Source organism: Drosophila guanche, unplaced genomic scaffold (assembly GCF_900245975.1).
Source record: "Drosophila guanche unplaced genomic scaffold, DGUA_6, whole genome shotgun sequence".
Classification (NCBI taxonomy): Eukaryota; Metazoa; Arthropoda; class Insecta; order Diptera; family Drosophilidae; genus Drosophila; species Drosophila guanche.
The window spans coordinates 261,064-281,904 of NW_022995756.1; the positions used below are offsets into that span (position 1 = coordinate 261,064).

The following is a 20,841-nucleotide window of genomic DNA, read 5'->3' on the forward strand; positions in this document are numbered from 1 at the left end:
CTATTCTGATGCTTGGGAGAAAATGGGAATAGAAACCCGAGTGCACAACACACACACGTCGAATACGTAATCTGTGGGTGGCGTGGTGCATGGGGTGTATTGAGGTTAGCAGATTGCTTTACATGCTTAACAAGTTATAAACATGTACTTATTATTTAGCTTATTATTGTCGTAGTTTCCACCAGATGCCAGATGGAAATTGAAACGATTTGTAGATGTTTTTGGCTTTTAGCGAGTGTGTACTGTGATTACGTATTGATCACACACACACTCCACTGTCTATGTGTTCTGTTTGAACCACTTTACATAGATTTTTCAAAGCGCATAAATCACTCAATTGGAAAATTCACTTTCGTACCACACACTGCTCCCTCTCTCTCTCTCTCTCTTCTCTATCTCTGCACTCATTCGGTTGTGGCCCAAAGCATAATTCATATGCTGTTTAAGCCTGGGTCATAAATTTACTGACCAAAACACAGGCACACATTAATTAGAGCTCAATATGAACTCTTCGCGCTCGCGGGAATTTTATCCCTTGGCCAACTGGTCTTTAAGAAAATAACAAAATAACCAAGCTGCTCATAGATGCCAAGAAATTAATGCGTAAATTGAAATACAAATTAAAATCAAGGTATTTGGAATAATAAACCACTGTGTCATTTAATCCTGGCATCAAAACAACAAAGCGGAAATGGAAGTGTTCATTGAACAAAATGATGTAAGCAAACAAAGAAGACAATCAACGGAAACAATTACAAGACATTTGTTGCGATTCGATTGAAATTGAAATTAAGGAGAGTGATGGATCATAATAATGTTTGGGATCTGGACTTGTTCATGCATAATTCTGACTCACTTCAATACAATTGTATTGTGAAATGGCACTTACAATATGCTCCTTTAGCTCTTTGCTGCGAATTGGTCCCAGCCACTGATGTAATCCAATGTAGCGCTTTTGTACCATTTTCAAGGCGGGTGCGCCCTGGGCATATGGTCCGCCCAGTAGGGCGCTGGCAGTTTCCAGAACTACCATTTTGTTTTTATCGCTTGGGTTTGTGATAGTTGTGGTTTTATGCGTTGCTCTTATTGTGGCAGCAGCACTTTCCGGTTGATTATACCGGACAAACACAAACGATAAATGGGAAACAGATATGTTTTGCTTTAGCTTTTGTTGTTAAACTTTTATTTGTTGTATTTTTTGTTGCTTCTTATTGAAATTTGTTTTTCTGTGCACAAAACATTTCACTGTGCGATTGATGCAAGTGAATAAACTGTTGACTCAATGTTTGTGGAATTTAAAAATAATTTTTTTTTTGGTCAGCGTACTTTAATTATATTTAAGCCACCTCTCTGCGTCGTCAGACAGACGTGCCACTCCAGCCGCAGAAGTGATGAGAGGAAGACCCAAGAGGAACCCAACAACTGAATGGGAACTTTTTGGGTTCGGGTTTGGGCTCGGGGATTCGGTGTTGGTGTCGGTGTCAGTGTCGGGTGTTATAATCTGCACTTTTAATCCTCAGACAACGCCGGCGACGACAGTTTCAATTTACTTTTGCCATTTGGCAATCCTTGAAATCAATTAAATGACACGCACAATTCATCCACAATAAAATCTTTTCTCTCCCTTCCGATTTACGATGTATGATGTATTCTTCTTTTACTTTGCATTCATTTCCCACAATTGGAGTGGGATTTTACACTTTTAATTTTGAGTTGAATTTATACAGGAGGCACTGTTCAGAAAATTTGGAATTTTCTTTACGACAATTGTACAATAAAATGTTGGGGCTATTGTACTATTGCACTTGGGGTAAGGTAAGGTAAGGTAAGGTCAGCACTTGGGGGCAGATAGGGAAGATGCTTGTGCTGAGCACAATAAATGAAACACGAAAATCGCGTCCACTGCAGGCAATTCACGACGAGACCACGGCGTTAGGGCTTTACGGCGAAGTATGTGATACGGGAACCGGACAACCGTTATGTTCAAAAGTTCGTCGCGAACTGGCGGACTGCGAACTGATTCTGAAGTTGACGAACGTGCCGAGCGAAGAGGAACGAACACAAACACGAACCACACTAAAGAAGAGGAAAGAAACGAAGCGATGCGAAACGAACGAGGCCCATAAACGAAGCAGCGCACCACCGCCACCACCACTGCCGAATCAATCCCCTCAACGAATGCATTCGTTCAGTAGAAGAGCGGCAGAGGAAGAGAGAGAGAGAGAGAGAGAGAGAGAGAGAGAGAGAGAGGGAGATAGAGCGAGAGAACTGTATGGAACGGGAGAGCGCGTTTGGAGACTTTTCCATTGTAGAGTTGGGCGAAAAACACTTGTTGTTGACGTTTTTCCGTCTCGGCACACCACAAACTAAAAGTGTGAGCGAGAAAGAACGCTGATTGCGAGAGAGAGCGAACTGTTGCTTTTTGTTTTGCGACTCTTATACGCCGTGCCGCTGCCACAACGGCAAGCAACAGCATTGCCAGTTGTTTGAAAGAAAAGCGCAGTTATCTTTTGTAGAATTTCGCGAGCCGAAGGTTACCAGAGCCGAAGGGGGTGCAGTGGGGTTGGGTGGGTATGGAGTGCGCGTTGCATAGATAAATTCTGTGGCATTGTTTGGCTCAGGCGCTGGCAAAAAAGCGCACAATTTGGTTAAAAACAAAAGTTAACAGGTTGCCAACTGGGGGTGATGGGCGTTTGGAGGAGTTTTGAGTTTCCTAAAACCTAGGAGCAATTCTGAGTTGGTGTACCTGCAGACTTAAGCACTGTAGCGTCTAAAACGTATAACTGATAGAAAAATATTTAAACTTTAACAAAACCAACATCATTTAATTTAAGACTTTGTTAAAACAGTGTTTACATTTTATCCCATTGCTTATTTGAAACAGTATTCTGGAATATACATATTGTGTTTATATTTCCCCTTTCAATTTAAAACTATTATTTACACATTCTCTTGCCCTAAGAATCCAAAATATGCATGACCAGTGGTTGCCCTACAGGCCCACGTTTTAATCAATGCATAACTTTAGCTTTACCATAGTTAAGGGAATTCTATAAACAACAGTTTTTATTATAATGTTTTATGTTTTATACATAAATATGTATGTAAATATGTTTCTACATTTATATGTACATATGTATCAATAAACAATCGTTATAAAAAAGGTTGACAATATCTTTTTATAAATCAAATAAAATGTTCTAAAGAAATGTACAGTTATACATATGTATAAACACATACAACATAGATGCTCAAAATAGATAAAATATTCAGACATATTGTATAATATTTTGCATACGGGAATAGCGCTCAAAGGAAAAATTAAAATTCCAAAGACAACGTCAAAAATGTTAGCCAACCGTTTGGCGACCCTCTCTTTCCCACATCCAAAGGCGCTTGCCCATTAACTCAATTTCACCAGCAACAAAGCATACATACATATGTACATAGATGAAAGGAAAAAATTAAGCGATTCTAACCAAACCGAGATTCATTAATTATACACACAACTGGATGACAAGTTTCAGACGCCTTGTAAGCATTTTAATGATCGCAAACCAACGAAAATAACCTGAAGTTAAGCAAACCCATGGGGAGTTTGTTGACTTCTCCAACAAAGTGTGACTAAACATATTACGCCGAGAACCACAAAGAGCGGGAGGGCGTGATGAGAGGGGCATAAAACACGAAGCAGATCAGCAACGAACTCGAAGCGCACTAAATTACGAATTAAGTAAGGTTCGTAGTACCTGGCAACATACACATTAAAGCCAGAGCGAATCTTTTTCAGCGTGAAAAATAAGAGACAATACGATGAAAAGACTAAAAGGTATCCTCTACTAGTAAACTGATCAGAACATTGTACATAGATGCAGATGGGAAAAATATTTACTTGTGCCAAATCGTTCTTTTTCTAGGTTCTGGTTAGCTTGGGTTAGCCGAGTTCTTATTTCAAATAGTTATCCCATCTGAAGGTTCTTTGTGGCCATTTCATAATACATTTGTCTACGCAAATTCAAGGCATCCTCGCACTCCACGAGTACAGGGTAGAATCTGCTACGTAAGCGGATTTATGAGCGAGGATCTACAGAGGAGAGGGAGAGGAGAGATATGGCAGAAGGAAACCTCGTCTCCATTTATGAAAACTGCAAAATCGCTGGAAAGAAATCATCATCATCATCATTATGGCCATCATTATCAGCAGTCTTCCAAACGGGAACAAGACAAGAAAACATTTTCTGCAGCAGGAAGAATCTAACGGCATTCAACATTCGAGAGGAGAATGCAGAAACGAACAGAGTTCAGACCCAAGCGGGGGGGGGGGGGGGGGGGGGGGGAGAGAGAGAGAGACAGAGAGAGAGAGGCAATCAAAACAGCTTGTTGCAAACCGTAACCATGTAACAGCAACATGGTATGGGCGCTCTTGGTAATTAAGAGGTAGTTTCTCGTTGCTGCCACCGATCTGTTTCTCCCCTCCCTCTCCAATGCTCCACTCTGCTCCGCTCTCACGTGATGCGGCTCTTTGTTTTTGTAGCCCACAAGTTCAACGGACGGAACACATGAGAAAGTAGCACAGCAGCAGCAGCACAACAGAATTATGAAAACTGCGAGAGAGCGCTCTCGCTCTCGGCAATGACATTCAAAAAAGCTGCCAGTCAAGCTTAAGACGTCTCGCTCTCGCACTGTTGTGCAGCGCTTGTTGTGCTCTCTGCTGCTGCTCTCAGAGCATTCGAGTATTCCAGTCAAACAGCTTTGATTCGAGTTCGTTAACCGCACAAAATACATTCGTATGGCATCAGCACACATAATGATCATGAAAATTAAAATCAAAATCATCATCATTATCGGGTTCTCACCGAATGGGACGCCTTGGCCTAAAAATATTTTCAAGCCTCCGCACGAACCGCGACCTGCCTAACTGCATTTGGGCAAAGTTTGCGCTCATTGGCTCTCTCTTGGCACTCACACCGTGAGTGAAGAAGGTAGAGAGACTCAGAGGGAAGGATAAACCCCATCTCGATAAGCCAATCTTTGGATCTGGAATCTCCTATCTCTCCTGTTACAGCAATTAGCCGTTGAAGCCCCGACCGCTGTCGGAATTGTGTGTTCTATCCGACAGTAATAAATTAGAAGTGCTGCATAAATGTACAAAGGTTTTTTGCACAGTTTGCTTGCTCTTTAAAAAGAGGGCTCTATTGTTTTAGTCTTTGCTTTGCAACTTTGTCTTTGTATCCCAAGATTGACATCCTTGCTTCTCCTTTTCTGTCTAAATCAGCCAAATTTGTAAATGTATCTGTCAGTGGCAACCGTTAATCTGTCTATGCTAATTAGTGTTTTGTCTGTAACTGTTACCAGACTCGTCTTTTTTCAGCCTCCACACTCTATGCAACTCTCATCAAAACAAGGCGGTTAGCCTGGTTCCATTTGATTATGATCTTTCTACATTCGCAAACTCAAGCGGTTCTCAAGCATCGTTTTTGAGCACAACGAATTCAAAGAATTTCTTCATCATAATTATTTCATCCGATAGTTTGATTATTTTAAATGTTTGATCAAATTATTTTCTTTCCTTGGCTTTCCTAGTACTGTAAGTATTTATAATTTTAAAGGGTATTCACGCATTCATTCACCCTTTATTTGTTGGCTTTTCTTGTTTACTTTCGCATTTAATTTTAATTATGTGGCCCCATAAATTTACCCCTAAGCTGTCGCTGTTTGCTGCGGTTTTTGTTTTGCAAAATAAATTCGTTTAGTCTGTCAAGGGTCTATCGATAACGATAACTTAACGCGTGCAGACGTGTGTGCATATACACATATGTACATATGTACACGTGTGCATCTGTGTGTGCTTGCCGTGCATTCCTCTGACCATGCATTCAATTTTATTTACAATTCACACTAAAGTGAAGTGCCCCACCAGATACGACACACAACTGGAGGACGCGGAATGGTGAACGGTGAGAGAAGGTGGCCGCGGTGTTGCACACAGGTTTCAAGTGTGTCAGTCGGCTGAGTTGAGTGGGTGTCGAGACTCCGGCGTGCAGGGTTGTCAGGTAATTGAATAATGTCCTCAAATACTTATGAAAGAGAGTACATTTGTTGTAATTCAACTTTTTCCGTATATGTACTCCTAGTTGGAAATGTAAAAAACCAAAAATGTGTGGAATGTTTTTGCCCTCATTTTTGATGCCTATTATTAGTTGTGTGTTGAAAGTTCAGCGTTGCCAGATTCAAGGATTACAAAATACATAGCAGGCCTTACAAAATGTTAAATGAATATAATATAACTATACTCTCAATTTGTTGTGTATTTTGTTGTAAGTGTTATCATTTGTTGTTTGTTAATATTTCGTTTTTAGTTGAAGATTTAAGTTTTCAAAAAGTTTGCAAAATCGTTGTTTAGAATTTCTTTTATTCATTAAGCAACGGTCAGAATTTCTTGTTTCCCTTGTGAAAAGAGACTCTGTGAAACTCTCACTTAGTCCTCGGTTGCCAATGTTTCGTTCACAAGACCTTCATTCCCGTACATCCTTACTCCTTTGTTTTGTACTCAACTATCTCAACCGTCTCCATTTGGTTCATTCATCAGAACATCACAGCCAATGATCATCTGCACCGACTGGCCACCTCCATTCATCGGTGGATGGCATATCTAAATTGAATTTATAATAGTTGACAAGACAAGACCTCGCCACTGAATCCAGCCACCGATGCTGCCGGCCATCCACCTCAGTCGGTAGGTCGGTCGGATAGTCAACCAATTCAGAGCAATTCTCATTCATTTACTTCAATCACTTCTCACATTTTTTTCCCAAAAGAGGGGGACGGACTCGGACCGAGAGACTGGACTGAAATGGACTGAGAAGAGTGAACGGGAGGAAAAATGTGGCGAAAATTAATTAAAAATCAATTTGATTTTGATTGTTGACCGGCTCTCAACCTCTCGACCACTCCCACTGCCGTCTATCTCTCTCCATCCAGTGGTAACCCATCTATTTGTTCTCTTTTTCGCTCCTCTCCTTCTCGTCTCGAATGTTTAATTGACGTTTGGTACAATGTTTGACATTTTTGCTCCACGAATTGTCGTTTTTTTGTGCCTGTTTCCGTTTTGTGCTCTGTTTCCCCACTCGCTTTCAATCTTTTTTATGATTTTTTCAATTATGCATTTTGTTGTCAATTTTTTTGGGCCCCCAGGATCAGAGCCATGTTGCTGTTTTTGTTGTTGTTTGTACACTGTACAGAGGCACACAGACACAAACAGCAAACGGAAAACAAATCAAAATAAAAGAACACTTTTAATTGAATTATTGCGCAAGGAAAATAAATAAATAAGTGGAGACAAGGAGCCAGGGAGAGAGAGGGGGCTATGAAGACTACCATTTAAATTCGCACATTTATTTATCGATAATTAAATTCGATTCAAATACTCGTTCAATGTTCAGATAAAAACGTACATTCTATTTAAAACATAATAATTGTGTGTACAACGAAGAACATGATGTGAAATGTATCCTGCCAACGAAAATGAAATTAGTTTAAATTAATTAAATGTAAATCTTTTTTCACCTGCCTCGCATTCGAGGGCAGCCTTCCATCTAACAGATATTTTCAATGCCAGGTCGGCAGGCAGACCAGGCAGCAAATGCAATTTTGATGGCTCCAAACACGTAGAACACAAAAAACTCGGGGCCAGAAAAGTAAACAAAAACAACACAAGCAGAAAAACCAACAGCAAATATTTCATGGATATTTGGCTCAAACTGGAAAGCAGCCAACACAACGACGAGTGCCTGACACTGCAAATGAAATGAATGTCAAAGCTGAGTGCGCAGCCCATAGACGAATAAACAAATACTTTAGGAAATCTATAGGTAAATAAACCTATCTACATACATATATGAAGCTCATCAAAATAGCCATTTTTCAGTGGTTAAACTAAATTTGTAATACTTCTGGTAATGATCTAGAAAAAAATCATCTGAGGCTGATCCCTAAATAACGATAGCCGCATGAGCTAAGGTGCAGCACAACAGCACAACAGCAGCACAACAGCACAGCAAAAAAATGACAATTGGCACATGAAGCTGTTTAAAAACAAAACAGAAATGAAGCAAATAAAAAGAAACAACAAAATGGCACCCGCAAAAGTATTTAAATAAAGCGAATTTAAATCGCAACAATGCGATTGAACATGAAACAAAAAAGATAATAAAAGATAATGCAGCTGTCGCACCTTGAAATTGTATTCATCTTTTGAGTTTCTCTTAGCGACTGCATGGGACTTTGGGAGCTGGAACATTCCTTGAGGTTCCGTTTTATTGAAACATTCCAATAGTTTGCCATCTGTGTGCATTGATCGGTGCACGGTCGTCAGTCACGCACTTACCGCCAGGCATTGTCAGCACCAATTAAGGAGAACTAGATTTAGTCCGGAGCTTTCTTCCTATGGCTGCATTGTTGACTGATTGAAAAATGGCAATGGGAAAAGCTGTTGCTCACTCATACGTACATATACGGCAATGAAGAGATTTATCGACAAAGTACAGTCACGCATGCGATCTGTGTCATTTGTGTTATTTTTGTGAATGTTACAATCTGAGCACTTTGCTGTTTTCAAGCAGAATTCGAGAAGATAAGCTAAGACGACTGACCAAACTCATTCTATTCTTGGAGTCACGCTTACTGATTTGACACTGTGACTGGTGAAAGTATAACATAGATTAGGCCTGAGTACAGTCACGTTATTGGCAAAGCACTGAGGGGAGTCGTGATCATTGCAACAGAGTGTCAAATGCTTAGCCTGAACCATAGTCGTGAATATTTCTGCGACAGAAAACAGAGTCCGGATAAATATTGTACGAAATTATTCCATTTAGAATCCAATTCAATATGGATACGATTCGATATGATACCTTATATAATACTTACAGGGGAAATTAGTTTAAAAAAAGTTATTGGGGAACAGTTTTGCACGAATGTCTGGCACATACCTGGAAATAAATAAAATTAATAAATGAATTCGATTTTCAATGCAACAGATGAGATCAAACTTTATTTGTTATAATTTTCGAAAGAGACAAAAATACACTGTGGACATATAAATCAGCCCAATAAATCCGAAACCAAAAAAAAAAACCACACGAAAATTATCCCGGCTTAAACTGCTAAAAGGGAGTCAAGCCAAAATTCAGCTGGAATTCCATCTTCTTTCATTATCCACTTTTAACTTGGTTAAAAATTATAACGCACTTAAAAAATGTGTTTCAGTGTTTTGGTTACTGAAGTTTCTGTAGGTGTTGTTGCCTTTGTTCCCGTCGCTGTTGCTGTTGCTGTCGCTGCTCGTGTTCGGTGCTCACTTATGCCTCATTTAACCAAATTAAAAGTAAACACGAGGCAAGTGCAAAAAAGCCGGAAAATTAAAAGGAAATTCTCCGTGGCAGGGAGAATGTGCAGATTTAATCAGCAACGAAGCTACCCAACCGCAAAAAATATGCAGTGGAAATTATGAAAGCATGGGGAGAGAGAGAGAGAGACAGAGAGAGAGAGAGAGAGAGTGAGAGACAGGAGATAAAAGAAGGTAAACAGGAAAAGTAAAGTGAAAGTGACACGTCAATGACACGGCCCAAAAATGAGCCAGTGTCATCGACAAATATTGAAGCATGCTTAAAGGCATCCACCAAGGCCCACGCCTACACAGCTGAGAGGCAACTCATTTGGAATTTGTTTCAGGAGAAAGCCGACGACAAATCGGGGGGAAATCAATGGAATTTTCAGAGCAGCAGCAGCAGCAGCAGCCGCTACTCAAATATGCAGCAGCATTTCATTCTCTCTTTGGCCTTTGTCTCTGCTGATGTCATCGGAGCCGCCTTAAATAGACCGCAACCAAACAGTTGACACACCCCTAACAAACAGCACCCATACCCCTCGCCATCAATCCAGTGGCCATTCCTACAATATATGTTGGCTACCACCCCAAGGAGGAGAAGGCAAACTAAATTTGTCCCGTCTTCTCGCTTTAGTGCTGAGTCGGTGCAAAGGCAAAGCGATTCCTAGGAAGAAACTTGTCAGCCTTTTCTAAGGCTTTCCGATGTATTTAGTTTACCCAACTGATGGTTGGGTTGCTTTCCGATGCACATGCACTTTTTGAATGCCCTTCGAAAGGAAATATAGGAACTACTCAAGGAGAACGAATTCATTTCGGGTAATCTAACCTTTTTGTGATTTACCTGTAATAAGTGTACTTTGTGCAGACAGAAATAACAGTTGAATTGGGTCTGATTCCTCCTTCATAATTAGATAATTAATCAGCACCAAGAGAGGGCATTCCATATTCATCACTTGTTCAAACCAATGCATTGGTTCGATTGCAATGGAAGAGGAGGGAAGATGGGAAAGCTTTCGTTTGCCTTCGGCTTTAATGGCTTTAAGCAGCTACGGTCAATTTAATTTTCATGGCAGCCGCCAGTCAGGACGCAGTCGTCGTTTTCGTCCGCCCAGAAGTAAGTAAACGGCTAAGGACTAAACACATACCCGCTTGCACAGAGGAGAGGGATGGGGGATGGGGGATGGGGACATGTAGAGCCGTGTGTATCCTGCATCCTCGCACTGGGCAGGCGACAATTTGATCGAACATATGGAGGAAACAAAAAGGAAACACCGGAGGAGAAACCGAAAAGGAGAGGAAAAAACTTGAAAGGAAAACTTGATTATAAAGCGATGACTTCACACTTTGCCTGACTACGGATGTCGGAGGTGGAGGCGGTGGATGTGCGCAGTGGGGTTGGGACATATAATTTTCTGTTGGCCTGGACAACCACACTGTGCAAACACAGAGCGAGTTACAGAATGGGACACACGAGATTTTACAGTAATTTAATACTTTTCAGTGCGTGTGTGTGTGTGTCCTTTTTTTTTGAGAAAGAATTTTAATAGAATTGGTAAGCTGTATACCCATCGTATACGTCTACTCGTCGTGCTCTATATCCCTCTCCGACCGTGATTAGATGACCAAAAAGTAGGCAATGAAATTTGGGAAATATGCTATGCTGTTTGCTCACTCCATAAGAATAGGGTCCCCCCTACCCTCCTCACACTAGGTCACACTCTGACGGTTAGTTGGGATTAAAAGGGGATGTAGGAGGACTCATGGGAGCGGCTAACAAAAGCAGCCGAAACAGCATAAAGTAAAGTCAACAAGTCGAATGGAAAGAGTTTCTTATGTCACACAAATGGGTAGAAAACGTGGGTTGGGCATAAGTAATTGGATTGCTTAGGATGGACATTTTACAGGCTCCTAAATAATCGGGTTGGCAGCATAAAATGCAGGAGCATTATACACTTTCCTCTCTTTTTTTACCATCCCATTCTAGTTCAATTTTTAACTCAATTTTCTCTCTCTGAAAAACTTGAGAAATTATCACTTTACTCTCTCACTTTTACTCTTGAATTAGCTGGAAGTCTGGAGGTCGTCTCGCAAGCTAAGTTTCACTTGGTCGCAAACAGCACCAACTATCTACCATATACAATACATGCACAACAGCAACAATTTGCCAAAATAAGAAGCACAACAAGACGAGTAGGAACGTTTGTGAGACGCCTTGTACGCGATACAACTTTTATACCCCTACTCGTCTATTGATGCTGATCAAGAATTTATATATATACTCTATGGGGTCGGAAACGTTTCCTTCTGTGCGTTACATACAACCGTAATTCCCCATAAATACAATATACCCCATTTACTCTTCGAGTACCGGGTATAAATATGTGCATATGTACATACATATGTACCTTTGAAATTTTTTTTCGAATTTTAGATTTTTAATTTTTTTTACATCTGTCATCTACAACACTGCCGCACACTGCCTGAGGCAGAGTGTGCGAGCTGGAAAGAATGACAAAGAATGAAAACATAAAGCATAATCAAAGCTGCTGGAAGGGGTGGGGGAAAGCCACTGCAAATGATTTTCTTCATTCTGTCTATAATAATAATCTGAGCCGATCTTAATTCGGGCATCTGATAGATATGGCCGTTCTCCACTTATCTGCGTTTTTTGTTTTATCTTGTCTTGAAAATTATTTCTATAGGAGATGTTCGCCCTTTTTGGGACTTCCGAAAAGTCTGCTCTGCAAGTACTAGGCGCGCATAAGGGCTGACAGACGGACAGTCGGACAGACGGACGGACATACAGATAGTCAGATATTTGGCTATATCGGCTCGGTTATTGATGGCAATCAAGAATATATATACATACTTTATGGAGTCGGAAACGCTTCCTTCTGTGTGTTACATTTTTATTAGCCCAAAAATAAATGTACCCTTTTTACTCTTCTAATGTAGGATATAAAAAGAATAAAATAAGAGACAAGGAGAGATGCAGGGAAAAATGTAAAAGCCAAAAATAAAGTCTTGTTTAATGGTGCACAAAACACACCGTAAAAAGGCGAGAAAAAAATTACTATAGATGCTCCAAAGAAGACTGCCCACAAGAGGCCACGGAACGGGCAAAATAAGTGAATGCTAAGTTATTTGATTAAGTCACTTAGAATAGCAGGGCAAAGGATGTCCCTAGCCAAGACGCGCACCAGTATTTCACTCCGACAGGGTATGATGGGGGTTGTGGAGTTCCGTCCCTGCAGGAACTGCAGGAGCAGCAGGATTCTGGGCTCTGCATGTAATATTGACATATTGAACAAACGTGCGGCAAGCCCAAAAGTAAAATTGGCGAGAGAAAAAGAAAAACACATCGAAAACGCAAGTGCAACACTGCTCTCGCAGACAGGAGGAGGTAGAGAGTTGAGACGTGGAACCCCTTATTGCGAGACAAGGACACAGCCCGGGCTCAAAGGACTAAATTCATATTAAAAGTATGCGCAGCAGACATGACAGCAAGTAAGCGGAAAGGCGACAAAGACAGCCAGAGATAGAGAGAGAAGAGTAAAACCATCGAAACTGAGAGATAGGGAGCGAGAGATGTGCGCGTGACTCACGGAGAGATCCAGGCATGCCAAGAGACAGGAAAGATACAGTTCGGCAGGCTTAATCGAAAGGGAATCAACTAAATAACATAAACGACAAACTGTTCTCATTTTCATACTTTGATATTTGCAGATATCCCATCACTAACAACAGCTGATATAGAAACAGAGCAAAGCTAAAGCAATGTCAAAGCAGAGTAAAACCCATCAGTGCAGGAAGTAGGAGCAAGGAAATTGTAAACTGAAGAGATGCTTCACGCACATTCCTAGCACGATCACCAGCTACGCTCCCATCTCTAGTTGAGACTCAAACCGCACATTCAGCTGCTGCAAAAATGGAAAAGGGGGCGAACAAATTCTAAAATATATTGCCAAAGACTCGACAGCATAGACACACGTACACTCCTTTTAACCACTCGCCTTCACCCCACTGCCCAGCCCATTCCCATCAGCACTCTTACCCTCACTCCTTGGCGCCCTTGGTCCTGCTGGGGAAGAAGAAGTAACCAGCATCGAGACACATTTTCTAATAATGTTTCAGCGTCACGTATTAATGCGTTTGTTTGTATCTTCATTTTCCCCGCTAGCATTTTAATGTATTTATTTTTTCTCTACTTACCCCACACCACACAACACCCCACAACACCCCACCCCACCCCACCCCACGATACTGAGCCACTCTTTCTTGCCTCCGCTCTTTGGGAGCCAACACAGGAGGAGCAGCTGAGGAAGATAGAGGAACAGGAAAAGGGCAAAGACACGCGAAGAGAAGCTGAACCGTTCTCTGGTGGTTTTTTCGGGCATGTTTGTGCATGCGACACACTCGTCTGGATAATAATGAAGTACGTTTACGTGTAAACTCAATCTAATATGTATGCTAAAAGCTTCCACACAACAAAAACCACTGGAATGAACAGGAACAGGACACTGTAGAGAGCGAGACACAGCGACACGAGGCGAAACGCGATGAATTTTTTCTATTATTTCATCTCTCAAAGGGGAAGAACTCGCGAACCCTACCACAAAGGGTTAGCATCGGGAGTTGAAATTAATTAGAGCAGCTTTTGCAGCTTTCAGGAATTGAGTGCTAGTTGATGCTTTAGCTTCCCCTCATCCTTCACACGGAATATCTCTGGAATGTGATGATGAGCAAGGAGGAGAAACGAGAAGCGCGAAAGGATAATAGTGTGCAGAGGGGAAGGGCATGTGTGTTGGTGGTGATGGAGCAAAGAGAACATCCCCAGATTGATAGTTTATGGTTGAGGTGCTTAATTATTTAGAACGTTCTAAGAACTTGCAGCATATCATATCGGTGGTACTCATGTAATACGAATAGTGGCCTTACACCATTCGCTGGAGGAGTTTACTCAACTCATGTTACGTTTCCCCACTTCAATGTTTATTTTCTACAACGATTCTAAGCCCGAATTTAGCGAAAGTTGCCTCAAAAATGGATTTAAACCAACATTAATTTATACTTTTTTTTTCAATTTGAAAATTGTTCAACAATTTCTTGGGATAGAAAATAATAAAATAATATCGGGAAAAATAGTTTTGGACTATTTACATTGTATGTACATATGAACATGCATTTTAATGTATTTCTTTTTTCTCTACTTACCCCACACGTATGTACATAGCCGTTTTTATTGACTTTTCATTGATTAGTCTTCGATATATTTCCTACAACTCACTGATGTCCAACTAGTAAAAACGATCGAAAACACTAGTTTCGATGCTCCCAACACCTCCAAAGATAAACGAAAAGTTTAAATCACCTTAGGAGCATTTTGATCAACTTTTCTATTCACAATTTCTTGCCATTTTCCATTTTCGTTTGCTGATGTTGCGAGCGAAGGTCTGTCTACTCTACTCTGCTCTATTCCTGGGCGTTATATACACATTAATTCACTTTTGCATGAAAGCCACTTTACACTATTACCCGCACAACATCGTTGTAGGTGGGTGGATGTGTGGACTAGCGACTGAGGGTGGCTGGGTAGAAAGGTGGATGGGGTGTGTTAGCGGTTGGGTTATTGCAAAACTGCGCAACGTGGAAAAATTCATCAAGCGCAAAATAACATTGCATACTTTATGGCGCATTATGAAAACACACGCGCTCAGGACTTGTACTGCGGGCCACGAACAGGAACAGGAGGAGGGTGAGGTTGAGGTTGAGGTTGAGGGCGAGGGTGAGGGCCAGTAAGAGGTAAATGGAAAGGGAGAAATTTGTGCTACATTTACACAAAAACGTTTTAGAAAATTTGCGCAACATGACAGCCCTGTCTCTTTCGCTCCTTCCTTCCTTCTCCCTCTCTCTCTCACTCTCTCTCTCTCTCTCTGTCACTTTTGCACACACTTAAAACTATTAAAAACATGCAAAACGCAAGCTGGCAGTTAACCCCGAAAACCGCTCCGCCCCTCCTCCAGAGACTCATTCGTAAACCCACTATCCACAATTCCTCCGCCACCACCAACGAGTTATGCAGATAGCATTGATGATAATAATAATGATGATGATGTTGACGAGAGCCAGACACAGACCACAAAACAGGGAGGGGTAGGGTAGGGAGGGTCTGAAAAGTGTCATTGGTTGGGGTCCTGAGAGGTGGGGAACGTAATATAGCTGCGAGGACATTCAGTGTAAACAGAGCAACAATCATGGCGACAGCGAAGGCGACGACGACGATGATGATAATGATGATGGCCGTCTCTAGCTGACGCTGACGTCAGGCAATGTCCCTCCCCCGCCTTTCGGGGGATATTTTCGCCATATGGCAGAGTAATGATAATAAACTCCTAAAAACACAGACACACGCACACCGTGGGGAGGGGGCACCAGCGGCAAGAAGAGCAACAGGAGGCACAGCCAGATATCCACTGACACAGACACAGATACAGCCACACGCACAAACAAAAGTGTCGTCATTCTGTCGGCATCCGAGCGCTCATCGCCTTCCAGGATGTCACTCGCCTCTTATCTGGGGAACGAACTGAACCGAGATGCAACGGCAACGGCAACGGCAACAGTAGCAACTTTGCAACGGTTCGGACTAACGCCCCAGTAGATAGTGCCAGTTATTTTCATTCAATTTTAAGCCAACCCAACCCCCCCTACATCAGCATTCTACCACAACCCGACCAACGGCACCGGCTGCTACTGCTACCGATGATACTGCTGCTGCTGTTGGTGAAAATGCGTGCTGTGCTGTCCAACCGCAGAAAAATTCACATTTTGTTTGTATTTCATCCGTCAAAATGTGGCGACGAAAATGTAAGCAACCGTAAATCTCAACGAGAATGAAAAATAATGAAGGATAAACATAAATGAGGAGCTAAAGTTCCATCTGAATGTTGTGCAAGGGTTACGAATAATCGTTGCCTAGAGGTTAGAAACCGGGTTGTAAATGCGTGAAAATTGCTTGGAGTCCAATTAAGACTTGTTCGGAATTTAGGACCATTAGGAATAGCTTATTAAGGTGGCCTAAGTCAGTTTAATTTCTGGTTGAGCGATGGATGCTAGTGTATGTTGGATGGTTAGCACCGGAATCATCTTTGTATCCTTGACTTTTAATAGGAGAACACCGCCAACATGATCGTATTTCTTAGTTGATAAATTGCGAAAGCTTTTAGATAAAGTTTTCCATTTCCTGGTCGCAAAATGCATTAATATTTTTTACTTGCAACTAACTCACCAACTAACAACTGACAAATGCAATTAAAAATTTGCAGAGACATCTCATTGCCAGCAGGGACGCGCGTCCTCCCAATGCCAATAACAGGCTAGAAATTAAGGACAGCAGCAGGAGCAGCAGCAGCAGGGCAGGACCAGGACATGGCCATGAGAAACGGGCTAACGTTGTTTCATCAACTCATCAGCATCATCCTTCGGCTGCTCCTTGGTTCTGTCCTGTGCTGTGCTGTCCTGCTGGTGGCTGCTGCTGCTGCTGTTTCTGTTGCCTCCTCATTGCACAGCCCCCAGGCGTTATATGTAATTACATTTTTTAGTTTTAATGGAGCGTATGGAACGAGAAATAGGAACAACTACCAGGATGGCAATGCCAGCGGAATGGGAATGGGATTGGACCGGGAACAAAAATGCGAACGGTTGCCTTTGGCAGGAAACTCTCTCGCTGCGAATGTAATTAATTTGTAACGTTTGATGACAAGCTTAATGGCCGCAGCACAGCCCTGCTGGGAGGTGGAATGAGGAACGGAATGGGCTCCGCGGAGTCCACGAGGGGTGCGGATGAACGGCCGTTTCTATGCGTGTTCGAGCTCTTAATAGTTTTATAATTGATTGTAATATGATTTAGCAAAAATAAAATAAAAACGACGAGAAGGGACGTGTGAGACGCTCCTTACGCGTCACAACTTTTATACCCGGCAATCAGTACTACATCTGCATCATCATCAACAACACTACTCACGCCAACACGCTCCTTTAGCTCGCCACCCTCCCCTAGAGCCACACACTGCAGAGTCAGGGCAGAGACGTGTCTACGCGCAGCAGAGTGAGGAAGAGAGAATGTGCAAAAAACAAATATAAGCTGCGGGACGGGGTGGGTTTAGCCACTGCAAAGTAATTTCTTCATTGTGGCTATAATGATCCAATCGGATCCCAATATGGTGATCTGATAGTATGGTCATTCCCTACGGAATGGCGTTTTTAGTTTTCTTGTATCTTCAAAATTTGGGGTTTTCGCCCTTTTGCGGGGGCGGAAAGGGGCTTGGCCCATTTTTGAAATACACTTGTAACAGTGTGAGGATACAGAAGTCTGGATGCAAAATTTGGTGGTCTCTGAGATCCAGGCGCTCAACAAGACGGACGGACGGACGGACAGACGGACAGACAGACATGGCTTTATCGACACGGCTATTGATGCTGATCAAGAATAAATCTGCTGTGAAACCTAGCGGTCATTATTGCACAGAATGTGCAGGGAAAAAGTACCAATTTTATTGCTGTTTTAAATATCTCATAAATTGGAAAATACGATTAACTGATCCAATTTGTTTGACCCATTTTATTTAGTACGCTTTTTACTACGTGTTCTGTAATGTAACGATATCTAGTCTATATCTAGTCGATATCTAGTCCTGAGTCCCACATCCTATATTTGAGGTTTCAACTGGAACTGCACTCGTAGCCACATGAGTTCCAAATAGAATGCACCTTCTACTGCATTAAACATGGGTTGAAAAGTTCAGCGTCTCATCCGCCGAGATTCCGTGATCAAATTTTGTTTTAAATTGTCGTTCGAAATCTTTTAACATAATTTAAGGGCAATTTGCCTCTACTGCAGTCACGCAGTCTGGCTACATACTTTAATCTGTGGCTGATTTCTTAAGCTTATTGCCGAATTCCAAGTCGCACTCCCTCCGTGTTACCCTGATAGACCACGACACTATTTGAGTCAAGACAAACACTTCAAGTGGGTGAGGTGGGGAGACACGTGCAAAGTGAGTTAACAATTTGCATGTAAATTTTCTGCGACAAGTCGCTTAATGTTAACCCATTAAAGTCGTGAAAAGCTGTCGTCGCTGCCCTCAAATCAAATTGCCTTCATCGTCGCTTCGTCATTGCAGATTTTCCAGTTGGTTTCGCTCCGACATGGCGGGCAAGCAGACAGCCAGACACACAGGCCAGTGAAAGACACAAAAGTCACATTAGATTACTTCCCAACGATACCGTCCGTAATGAGCGGAGCGGACCCAAAACCTACGTACAATTTTTCTTCCGTCTAATGATGTTTAGAATGAGACGGCTATACTGGGTGACGGATAAAGATAAAGCAAAATATAAATGTTGATGCAAACAAAATTTGAAGCATTATATTTAAATATTTATAATTATTGTGGGCATCAATCAAATGGTTGGCGTGAAAATGCTTAGACAATAATTGGAATCGCCCTGCGGCGACAAAGCGGCAAAGGGCGTCAGAGTAAACAAACCAGAGTTGTCAACTCTCCACTCCAACCTACCCACACTCCTCTTCACACATCAGTGCTATCATCAGTGCTCTTCTTTTCTATATTTTTCTCCTGGTTCTTCTTCTACATGTCGGCAAAGTTTTTTGATATCACGAGTGTGGTTAGGTGAAGCTGAAGCATACATACATAGCTCTGGGCGGATGCACTGGGCACTGACTGGGGTCTGGGTGAGTCTACAAAAGTGTCACAGCATAAAAGCACAATCCAACAACAACTCTCCTAGCAGTCCGTTCGTCCCTCTTTACGTCTCTTCTCTTCTCCCCCGCGCGGAGAGTGTCCACCACTCGTGAGTGTGAGAACATGTGGACACGGTGGAATAGGAACACCCAAACACCAGCCAGACAGACAGACAGACAGGCACAAGAGCGTTCCACCAGAGCAAAGCATTCTCGTTGCTGTGTCATTCACACCGAGACGAACTTTTTTTCGGTTCATCTCTCTCTTATTCCTCTTCCTATTCCAATTGCCCTTTCACTCTACTTTAGATACCCCTGCATTCGAAGGTATTTTGAATCTAAATATGTTGTTATTTTATGATGTTCTTATGATTTTGTACAGCGATTGATATTCAAAATATATTTAATCTATACCCATAAAATGCATAAAAAACTTCTCTTTTACTTCCAGGGTACACACAGCGTCGACTATTTTACTCGGTTCCTTTTATATCCAGTTTTTTCTGAATTTGGGGAGAGAAAGAGACGACAACTCTTTCGTACGAAGTTTTTAGCAAACTCATTTATGTAGTTTTCGCTTCATGTTTACTTAAAGTTCAACTCGAGTGTTGTTTTTACAAATTGTGTGTTGGTTCATGTCAGTGTGCGTGCGTACGTGTGGTGCACGGCGCACAGACGAAAATAGGAGTAGACAGTTTTGCAGTCACTTCAGCAACTCCAGTCCAGAGTTCGGTTCGGGGTTTCGGTTTTGCGCTTTCTAATGTTGTTCTTTTAAATTGTTCCTTTTTCATATTACACTCTACCGGCTCTGTGAATCTGTGATAGTTTTAGTTTAGATTAGTAAACATTTCTAATTAATGTTGAAAACGAACTCGAAAAATAAGGATCAAGTTGATGTTGGGTGCTGGATGTTGAGATGTTCGCCCCGCAAAAGGGCGAAAACCTCACAAACCTACAGTTTTGAAGATAAAAGAAAACTAGAAAGGCCTTTCCGTAGGGAATGACCATATCTATCAGACCACCAAATTCGATCATTATTATGGCCACAAAGAAGAAATTAATTTGCAGAGGCTAAACCCACCCCGTCCCGAAGTTTATATTTGTTTTTTGCGCAATCTCTCATTCACACTCTGCAGTGTGTGGCTCTAGGGGAGGGTGGCTAGCTAAAGGAGCGTGTTGGCGTGAGTTGTTTTGTTAATGTAGATGACAGATGAAGAAAAAATTTAAAATTTGACAAATAACCGCTAAGGTGCAGATTGTGACGTGTAAGAAGCGTCTTACACGTTATTTTATCGTTTCATTAATAGTTCCCCCTTGAGAAAACTTAAGCAGATTCTGACGTAATTCCTGTCAAGAAACCCATCAAAATGTTATAGACAAATTCAATAAAACAGAACGAACAAAAAACAAACAGAAAATGTTAGCTTCAGCAGTTTGGCAAATATCACAGAGTGGACCCAAAGTGGACCCCTAAGGAGCGGGGCCCTTATTAATTTTATTTATAGTTTCGTTTATGCGTTGATTTCTTTCTTTACTGATTTTCATTTTGATGATCTGTACTGCTCGTACAAGCGAGTGATTAATTTAATTAATCAAATAGACATTAGCGGCACGGACTACCCCGGTCAGCGGAATCGAATCGAATCCACGCTTGGGCAATCATTAAAAAGGTTAAAGAAAAACACAAAAATGA

At 41.7% G+C, this 20,841-nt stretch overlaps 1 protein-coding gene across 9 annotated transcripts in view; it reads right to left on the reverse strand.

The window, feature by feature from the left end:
* The window catches only part of LOC117590034 (maternal protein pumilio), a 223,523-nt gene that overhangs the window by 101,401 nt on the left and 101,281 nt on the right, over positions 1-20,841 (reverse strand). For 3 of the 9 annotated variants that reach the window (XM_034282338.1, XM_034282336.1, XM_034282337.1), the window contains exon 1: positions 890-1,033. The exons of 5 other annotated variants lie outside the window; for them this stretch is intronic. In XM_034282338.1, coding sequence (XP_034138229.1) covers positions 890-1,033 — 144 coding nt within the window. Of the gene's footprint in view, positions 1-889; positions 1,191-20,841 lie in introns of those variants that run through there. One more of the 9 variants, XM_034282335.1, reaches the window with a different exon arrangement.